We start from the raw sequence: 10,161 nt of genomic DNA, 5'->3' as shown, positions 1-10,161 counted from the left end.
AGGCTCTAGGTGCACCATGAGGAGATAGAAAGACAGGAAGAAAACAGTCCCTCTTGGACTTGCACACAGTAGATGCTCAGTAAATGCTTATTGTACTGGCAAGCAAAGAGGGAAGTGCACTAAGGTTCTATGACAGTTAGAGCTAACTGTAAGAGATGGGCCTGGGGACAGTGTTCTCACAAGAGCCCTTAAGGGACCAAGGCACAGTCACAGCTGCCGAGGGCCCAGGGACCCTCCTGTGTTAACAGATTAGTCCCTGAGAACAGGAGCAGGGCCTCTGAGGAGGGAAAGCAGGGACTTCCTGCTCAGTTCTCCCAAGGACCTCACTGACTTCAGGCAGACCAGGCAAGCCGCTGGGCACTATGTGGGCTGGTCCCCAAGTAGGGGAAGGCAGTGACCAGCCTGTGCAGAAATCCAGAGGCTGTTGTGAGGAGGGCGTGCTGATTGACTCACTGGGGTGAAAAGGCACGACTGAGTTCAGAGCCCAGTGCTGGGGCTGTATGTGAGAGGGAATGGAGATCAAGGCTCACATTCTAGAGGATAAGTTATCCTTGAACATCAGCTCGCCGTCCCTCACTTCCTTGTACTGCAAGCAAATCCAATACCATATCACCAAAAGGAATCTGCTGAACCTCAGGTTCATGGCAGTCATCCTCACCACCCTGAGCTGGGTCATCATGCTCATGGTCTGCCTCCAACCCAAGTGGGTCACCCTAGAACATTCCAACATGCAATTATGGGAAAACATAACCTTGAACTTTGCTCTCTGGGACAACTGTGTCCAGTGCTTGCCTACCAATAAACCTCCAGGTAAGCCAATGGATCTGCCCCAAGGAGAAAAGGTTTGGGCAAGCCATTTCACCCGAGCTTGGGCTCAGGGTCCTCCTGGAAAGAGCGACTTCAGTCAGGTCCAGAGGTCCAGAGGGGAAGGAACTTTCCCAAGCTCATTTGGCTAGGAAGCAGAAGAGCTGGGGTGGAGGGTGCTCAGGGAGGATGACCCTTCTGGTGGGAGGGTTGCCCAACCTTCTCAGGGCTGTTTACCCACCTTTAATGACCAACCAATCACCCAGCTCTCACCTGTGGCTCCAAGAGGCCACACCCTGGCAAACCATCTCAGTAGATAAGCTAAACCAGTTGAGGATAACCAAGGAGTCTCAAACACTTCGATGAGTTAGGGGAATGCCCCAAGCATGTCAAGACTTCCCCTGGTGGAATGGGCAAATGAGAAGAATTCCAAAGGCCACAAAGGTGGCTGAAGCAGGTGTGGGGCACTTGGAGCTTGGTCAGGAATCGAAGATGCCAAGGTCACCCACCCACCCAGGCCATTGGCAGCCATCCTGACTCTGTCCTGCCACTGGGCTGTGTGACTCCAGAGGAAAGAGTGAGACCGACTTCTTTGAGCAACTGTGCCACACTTGAATCCAATTGTGCCATTTTTACCTATCTCAGATCCTGTTGTGGCAGGCAGGAGAGGAAGCAGCAGGTGCCAATACTGCCCAAAGGCAGCCCGGGCCCCAGGCTCATCTTCTCACTGGATGCAGCAGTGGTGGGATTTGGTGGCCCACGTGTCTGAACGGCCTTTTAAGGATCTCATTGTTCACCTCCTCATGTGAGGCAGGGGCTAGAAAAGGGGCCTTGAAAACTCTCTGCTTCCCCAGTCCTAGTCTGTTTACAGCAGGTGGGAAATCCCACCCTGAGGTGGAAACACAAAAGTGTAAAATTTCTGCACCAAAGATTCTGCTCACCTCTGTGGGACATGGACACATTCAGACAACACACAATCCAGCAGGCCTGCAAGGCCAGCAGCTTGTGAGAGAGCTCAGCAGGCATCACATGCAAACAGCTGCCCTGAGGGAAGCGAGGCTGATGAGACTGGTGGCTTCCTGGAGTGGCCACCATGAGTAACCTTGGTGCCATCCTGTCTGGCAATGAGCACGTGAGCCTCGTCCTCTGTGACCTCCCTGGAGAGGCTCCTGCCAAGGCAAGGCACCTTGGCCACAGAAGTGGTCGCCTCCATTTGTCTGTTTGCTGTGAGCGTGGCTTCACGTATGGATGGTGTGGGGCTGGCTGGGAGAGCACCTATGCTTTTTTGGTGGTGTTAGGCCATACTTTGCTGCGTCTCAGCCTCAGTGGTAGCACTGAGTGTGCAATCAGCTTCGAATGAAAAATCATGCCCCTTCTCTCCCTCCACTTTGCCAGAGCTGGCTCAGGGTTTGGGAGGCTCCAAAGGACGGTATGTGAGAGAAGAGATATTAGACTGACTACCAGACTGAAGGCCTACAGAGCCACGGTGCTGACCTCATTGTGTGCCTGTGAAGCCTGGATAGTCTGCCAGCGCCAGGCCGGGAAACTGAGTCGCTTCCACTGGAATTGTCTTAGGAAGATTCTGAAGATCACCTGGCAGGATGAGGGAGCAGGCATGGAGGTCCTTCTCTGTCTGAACGATCAAGCATTCAAATTCTTCTGCAGAGAGTGCAGCTCCAATGGGCTGGCCATGTCGTTCAAATGCCAAACATACACTTGCCTAAACAAGGCATGTGCTCACAGGAAGGTCACAAGGTACAGGGACCCTCTCAAGTTCTCTCTGAAGAACTCTGGAGCATCTTGGGTGACATGGGAAGCAGTGGCACAGCCCGCTCAGCCTGGCAAGCCCCCATCAGAGAGGTGCTGAGTTCTATGAGAGAAGCAGAATTGTAGTAGCTCAAAAGACATGTAAGAAGTTCAACTCCACAGCCACCTCCACTCCCAAAGTGCACGTAGTCGGGTTATGCCTTCCAAGCTCATGGCCCATCAGCCAGTCTGGCATGCTGTGATACCACTGGGATCCTCCAAGGACAACCACCCAGAAGAGCCGAGTCTGAGACCCTAGGGTCCTGATTCCAGCTCTTTCCCCTCCTGGGTCACTTGGCCAGTCCTGCCAATTCTACCTTTATAACGTCTCTTGTATATATCCCGCCCTCCTCCTCTGACACTGCCACGGCCTGGTGCAAGCCCACATCCCGTCATGCCTGCCCATTGCCATGGCTGCTGAGGGGAGGGGTCTGGCCTCCCTGAGTCTCTCCCCACTGAACTGGCAAACCGATCTTCCCAGAGAGTTGAGCGTGTCACCCTGCCTCTGTTCCACCCCCATTGCTGACATTCTCACTGACTGTCCCCTGCCTGGAGCTCTCTCCCATGTCCTCTTCCCAGCCTTCCTGGCTTCCTTCAAGTGTCAGCCAAAATCTGGCCTTTTGCCAGAAGCCTCCCCGGTCCCTCTGTGATGCCCACACCTTCCCGCTCAGATTGGCGCCATTTCAAGCGCTCTGGAGCTCCTCTGGACAATGGTTTGCTTGTTTGGAGTTCTTGAGGGCAGAGGCTGACTGCCTTTTGTCTCTTTTGTATCCTCAGTGCTCAGGCAAGGTGCTTGGCGGATAGCAGGTGCTTCCTAAATGTGAGGGGCCATCTGCGACAGCTTCTGTTTCCCTTACAGTTTATCTCATCCTCTCTCGAGGCATCATGTTTCTGAACCTGGTCTTCACTTCCCTCCTCATTATCTCCATGATGTGCTCCTTTAAAAGAATATTCAGTCGTATTTCCAGGATAGACTTTATCTTCTCCATTGCCAACTACATCTCAGGTACTAGATGGTGGAAGGCAGGGGCTGGACCTGGGAGGCAGCAAGGAGGGCCAAGCATTGCATTATGGACACAGCATTTAGAGTGCTGACTGTGGAATTCCATCTCAGTTACTTTTTTTTTTGCTCTTTTTTGGAGGAGGGAAGGCAGGGCTATTGGGGTTAAGTGACTTGCCCAAGGTCACACGGCTAATAAGTGTTAAGTGTCTGAGGCTGGACTTGAACTCAGGTCCTCCTGACTCCAGGGCTGGCACTCTATTCACTGTACCACCTAACTGCCCTGATTTCAGTCATTTCTTAATTGTGTGATGCTTGGCAAGTCACAGAGGCTCAGTTTCCTCTGTAAACTGGGTGTAATCGCATCTACCAGGAGGTTTTTATAGGGACCAAATGAGATTATGTATGTGAATTTTAAAGACAGATAGGTGAAGGGAAAGGGGGGCAGGGAGAAAGAGAGACAGAGAGACAGAGGGAGAGAAAGAGAGAGTAGTGGGTAGAGTCTAAGGAAGAACTAGGAAGACCTAAGTTCAAATCTGGCCTGAGAGACTTACTAGCCTAGCTGACCCTGGGCAAGTCACTTACCTCTGCTTGCCTCAGTCTTATCATCTACGAAATGGGAATAATAGCAATGATAGCAACTCCCTCCCAGAGTCATTGTGCAGATCCAATGGGATGGCAGTCATGAATGCTTAGCACACAGGCATATATGTTATATGACTATACCATTAGATAAAATATGTAATACAAATATACTTACATATAAAAAGTTAGATAAATAAACCTATAGTTCTATGACCTTACATAGTTATATTAAAAGCTTTGCTGTGGAACTCTGTCAGCGTCAGCTGATGATGATGAGAATAAGAGGCAGAGACAGGGGGAGCTCAGGCCTTTACCATGCACTGAGAATGGAAATCGAGGCTCCCAAGCCACCATCAGCCCTTGAGGAGCTTCTGCTCTAAATGGCAGGAGGTGAGCCAGAGGCTCGGGACTCGGTCTGGGGTGACCTGGAAGGCAGCCGGAGGCTGGTTCTGGGCCAAATAAGGTAAACGTCAGCTCCTAGGAGGGGCCAGAAGGCAGGCAGCTTAGCTTGGAGATGGTGCTCTAGAAACGGCAGCCCTTACAGTCACTGTGATGGCACTAAAGGAGCGCAGTAGACAGAGGCCTGGACGTGAGTTCCAGTCTGGTCTTAGACACTTCCTAGCTGTGTGACCTTGAGCAAGCCACTTGCCCACCATCTGCCTCAGTTTCCTCATCTTACAAATGGGAATGATAAAAGCACCTACTTCCTAGGATTGTTTTAAGGATAATTGGGATGATGTTTGTAAAAGTACTCTGCAAACCTTAAAGCACCATAGAAATGCTAGCTGTTATTAGTGTCATTAGAATTACTCATCTTCCCATTTTTCAATTGAGTAAACTAAGGCCCAAAGCATGGCAGTGGCTTGCTTTGGGTCACATTGCCAGTTAGTGGCAGAGCAAGGACTAGATTTCAGGTCTCTCAGCATGGGAGGACGAGGCTGGCCCGATGCCCGGCAGAATGACCGGCTGTCAGGCTAGCATGGTTTGAGAGGCACCCCAAACGCCCCAGCTCCTTCCTGTGAAAGGGCAGGTGTGAGAGGCAGAAAGGACAGCGCCTTCTCCCATGAGTGCCCCTTTGCACCCTGACTCACAGGTTGTGCCACCGTTAAGCTGTGCACCTGTGGGCAAGTCCCTTCCGCTCTTTGAGATTCAGTTTACCTGTCAGTAAAATGGTGTGCATAGGACGTCTGACCCCAGAGATATTCCAGTCCAGTAACATCAATTTACAAATGAGGAAACGGAGGTCCAGAGGGGCTAAAGGATGTTGGTTTGTCCACCTGTGAAATGGGGATGATGATTTTGCTCTGCACTCCCTTTCCTACAGGGCTGTTGGGAAGGAAGTGTTTTGTCCTTATTGTTACTGTTGCTATTTTCCTGGAGGTGGGTAGTGAGGGCGGCCCTAGGAGAGCCCCGGACTATTCACCCACCCCTGCAGGCTCCTCCTCCCCCACTCCCCTGCGTGATTCACCTTTGTCTGGGGTCACAGTGAAAGAGCTCAGAAGCAGGCAGAGCAATGGGCCGTCTTTTGTAGGTAATCATTTACTTCTTATCAGGAGCCTTCTGAGGCACTGGCGGCAGCGCCTTGGGCCACTTTGGGGAGTCAGGGTCTCTGGCACCCTGATCATCATCTGGGGGCTGGAGGAGTGGCTGGAATCTCCCAAGGAGCTGAGTCCGGGGAAGGGCCCTCCTTCTAGCCCCCGGCTGTAGCTGAGGAAGGGCTGGGTGGGCTGGAGTTTGGAAGCTGCCAGGCTGACACCAGCTCAGGGTGCTCAGGCCCACGGCCCAGCCAGGGGGCCCGGGGGAGAGGGGAGGGGCTGCTTGTGCTCAGCTCCCCAGGGAGTACACTTGCTTGGGGTGTGTTGGACTAGGATTGGCTTTGTTCCTCTGCGTTGTGACGTTTGGGCTGCAAGTACTGGAAATCTTCGTCAAGAAAGGACACACCTTCCATTTCAAGTGGCCCTTCTATTTGTCCAGCTTTGGGATCCTGAACTTCATCGTGGCTGGTGAGGATCAGATCCAGGGGAACCAGGGCTGGGCCTGGGGCCTTCAGGGCAGTTGGGAGCCAGAGAGACCCCAGGGAGGCTCCTCAGGGCAATCCTGTCTGCTACTCATATCCCTAGTGAAATGAACTGGGCAATGACTCCTCACTGTCTGTCCCAAGAGTCAAGACCCAAGACGCATAGAGGGTAAGAGCCGAGAAGAAACTGACTGTGTGAGCTGGAGGGGCCTTGTAACCTGGAACATGGACCCTAGAACCTAGATCTGGGAGAGGCCTGAGTCGGGAGGCCCCTTGGGGGAGGTCTTCATCAGCTTTCTGCTCTGCCCTGTTCTTCCATCCTAGCCTGGTGCCACCTTCTTCTTCCCACAGGCACCATATGTCTCAACAGTCACAAAAACTCCTGGAACATATCATACTTACATCCAAACAATCTGCTTACCCCATCAAAGAAGCATCTATGTGGAAACTTGTGGCGTCAGTCATCTACATCAGTCATCCCCCAAAAGAAGACCATCTCTTCCATAATCATGAATAAAGAGGTATCCATCACCTCCACACTCTAGTCCAGTGACTTTCTACTCCTAGTTGAGAGGCATCTCCATAGCTTTCTCTTCTCCACTCTCCCCCAGGATGTCTTACCTTTAGCAGGGAGGGGGACCTGCTTGGGCTTTGGGCATTGGGTCCCCTCCCTGATCAGTCTCCCCTGCCTCTTTGCCCAGACCTACCCTTGGCACCCCCTTATTCTCTTTCCCTTGGGTTAGAGCTGTTTCTGTCCTCTCCAGATTTGTGCACACAGTAGGTACTTAATAAATGTTTGTGGAATAAATGAACCATGGCTGACATTTTCATAGCCCCCCCCTAGACCTGATCTTGTTTCCCCGCACAGCCAGCCCCGTGTTAATACTTTATCCCCATTTTACAGATGCAGAAGCGACCTCAGAGAGGTAAAAAGTGATTTATCCAAGGTCAGTAGGGAACAGGAACTGGATTTTAACTAAATCCCTTCTGAGTACTAGGCCAGTGCTGCCATGGATGAGTGAGTGAGTGGATGAATGAATGGGTAGAGTTGGAGTCCAGAGAGGTGGATGTCTTTTCCAGGACTAGATTTGGAAGGAAAGCACAGGATATCCTAGGAAAGGGCAGGCAGAGCCCAAAGGGAGGATGGGCTTCCTGGCTGGGGCCCCAGCCTCCCCATGAAGTCCAGATGTCACCAGTGGGGTCAAGAAAAGGACAGAAGCCAGTCAGTCCTTGGATCCAGAACCTAGAAAGACCTGGAAGGTCAGAGAACCAGAGGGTGGTGGTCTAAGAGCCAGGAGAAGTCAAGAGGTCATTGAATCCAGTTAACTCATTTACAGAGAAGAAAGCTGAGGCCCAGAGAAGGCTTCACTAAACTTGGAAGCAACCCCTTCTACTGTGGGACAAATCGCATCAGAAGGAAATCTTCCTCATCCCAATCTGAACAGATCTCTTTCCCTCTTCCTTGTGACAATCTTTCAAGCCCTTGTACCCTTCTCCATGCTAACCATCCCCAGGTCCTCCAACCAGTCTAAAGACTGAATGGTTCTCATTCCCTTCATCTCCTTGTCTGTCCTTCTTTCCCTCCTCCCTTCATCCCTCCTTTCCTTCCCTCTTTTCTTGCTTATTATTGGTAAAAACAACTGGTGCCAGATGTTGGGGATAGAAACACAAAGAATGAAACAGACCCTGACCTCAAGGAATGTGCCCTCTGTTAAGGAAAAGCAGCATATATACAATCAAGTCAATACAAAGTGACTGTAGGGTCATTTCAGGAGGAGGGACCCTAGTTGGCAAGCATGGGGATCACACTGGGCTTTGGGTGGGAGATGCTGTTTGAGCCTCAATGGGGCTTCTAGTAGAAAGAGGTGAGGAGAGAGAGCATCTCAGGTATGGGGAGCAAAACACCTGTGCTTAGGTGTGGGAATGGCAGACGGTATGGAGTCTACCATACCTGCAAGCAGGGCAAGAGACAAGGGCAGAAGATGCGGTTACTCTGGCCTCCCTCCCTCCTTCCAGAAATGACTGCTTGCACTCTATAGAGCCCCTGGGACATTTTGCCCAACAGTCACCTAACTGCGCGTTCTTCTTCCTCTTGTGCTGCTGCTGACAATCAGTAGTTTTTCTTGTGGAGGGCTTTGGTGATTCCAACTATCATTTAATACAGGAGCTGGCTCCCCCAGCCTCAAGCCATCAAAAAATTTTGTAAGTATATAATGGATAAAATATGAATGTATTGTTAGACAAGTTTTGCTTGCTTTTTTCTGTCAAGGGAGGGTCAGTTATGGCCTAGGGAAACTCAAAGCACTGGGTGAGAGTTAGAGATGCTGGTCTCAATACTTCCTTCCAGATGGCTACTGTTCTGTGACCCAGGGCATTTTCACATCTCTAGGCCTGTTTCCTCCAGGAGCTGACCTCTATCTCTGAGGTTCCTTCCAGCTCTCGAGCCAGAAACCTATGAGCAAAATTTGTCCAAGGCCCCACAGGCAGTAAATGACTGACAGGAGATGAAGAAGAGAGGAAAGGGTGCTTGTGGTGAGTGAGCTAAGTCATTTCTGTAAAATATAAAGCAAGGATCTCAGCTGAAAGAGTAGGGGGAGAGGGAGCCATGGGAGGTTTGAGGAAGGACAAGCAAGCTTGGAAGAGCAGCTGTGCTGAGGGGGATCGTAAATTGACAGAGGGGGCAGAGTGTGATTGCCTAGCAGCAGTGAGGGCCCAGCTGAGATTATGGAACATAAGTTTATATTGGATCTACTCAGAACAGTTTGATGACTTTCTCCACCTTCATTCAGCAGCATGTCTATAGGAATGAAGGTGGTGAATGGTGGGAGTGATCCAAGGCTGCTTGGCTGGTAAAATGATAAGAGGATGAGGTACTCAAGAGGGGAGGACAGTCTAGAATTGAACTGGTTTCCCAAGGGGTTAAGATGGGGAGAAGAAGAATGGCTAAGTGTGAGGGAGATGGCAGGGGAAAGAATTGAGGACTGGAGGCATGGTGTGGATGAAGAGGATGGCTTGGTATTGGAAGGCAGAGGTGGAAGACACATGTAGAAAGTCAATAGATTACGATTGCATGAGAGGACTTTCTCTTTTACTGTGCCAACCACATGGCTGTGTGGAAAGGACCAGGCAAACTCTCTTCCCTGCTTAATATTTCCTTTTTCTTCATATGGTTTAACATAACTAAATGGAGGCAGGTAGGTAACAGGGCTATTCATGGATAATCAATTGAAACATGTATTAAGTGCCTCCACCTGCTGCATTCCAGGCATTGTGCTAGGCACTAGAGAAGAAGAAGGCAAAAATGAGGTATCTCCTTGACCTCCAGAAGATTATGTTCTATCTGTCAAAGGCCCAGATGCCTCCTGCTCCCTTGAGAGGCTCACCCCTCTCACTTCTTTAGGGGAATGGCACCACTTACTTTCTGGGGTCTCCAGGGGCAGAAAGTCAGAATTGCCCATTTTAGCTCCCCTGATTTTCTCTATCCCAGGTTTAGTCAAGAACCTTATCCTGTCCATTGCTGGGAGAGGTCTCTCCTTCCCTGCCCCTCTAACTTAACTTCTAAGTGGCCTTTTACATCTGGGGCTTGTACACATTTGGACCTTACCTTGGTGAGCGGTTTGACATGTTGGATTAAACCTGATATCCACCATCTTGTTTTTCAGTTTTTCTAGAAGTTTTTGTCTAACAGTGAGTCCTGAATCATTAGGGCCTTCATTTTATAGAAGAGGCTCAGAGAAAGGAAAGTGACTGTGGCCATTCAAAAACAGCATCTTTAGCAGGGATTCTGGGGGAAAGGTCTCATAGGGATCTGATGCTGGGGGGTGAGGATGTTATTCTGTCGAATAAGGACTAGCTCTGCTTGACCTCTCAGAGGACACAACAAAAGCATTGGGTAAGAGCTGACAAAGAGTGTTTTTAGACTTGAGATAAGGAAAAGTTTCCTAATAAT

General features: G+C 50.5%; 1 protein-coding gene across 1 annotated transcript; it reads left to right on the top strand.

The window, feature by feature from the left end:
• The first annotated feature begins 512 nt into the window (after positions 1 to 512).
• On the top strand, positions 513 to 6,925 carry TMEM225B (transmembrane protein 225B). The gene is made up of 4 exons (XM_069066092.1): positions 513 to 810; positions 3,470 to 3,616; positions 6,064 to 6,198; positions 6,564 to 6,925. The coding sequence occupies exons 1-4, from the start codon at positions 513 to 515 to the stop codon at positions 6,755 to 6,757; spliced, it is 774 nt and encodes a 257-aa protein (XP_068922193.1). The 3' UTR covers positions 6,758 to 6,925.
• Positions 6,926 to 10,161: the final 3,236 nt, after the last annotated feature.

The sequence above is a fragment of the Petaurus breviceps genome, unplaced genomic scaffold (genome assembly GCF_028583685.1).
Source record: "Petaurus breviceps papuanus isolate PSGF00001 unplaced genomic scaffold, PetGlider_PUasm1.0 90721, whole genome shotgun sequence".
Taxonomy (NCBI): domain Eukaryota; kingdom Metazoa; phylum Chordata; class Mammalia; order Diprotodontia; family Petauridae; genus Petaurus; species Petaurus breviceps.
This window is presented reverse-complemented; position numbering and strand designations above follow the sequence as displayed.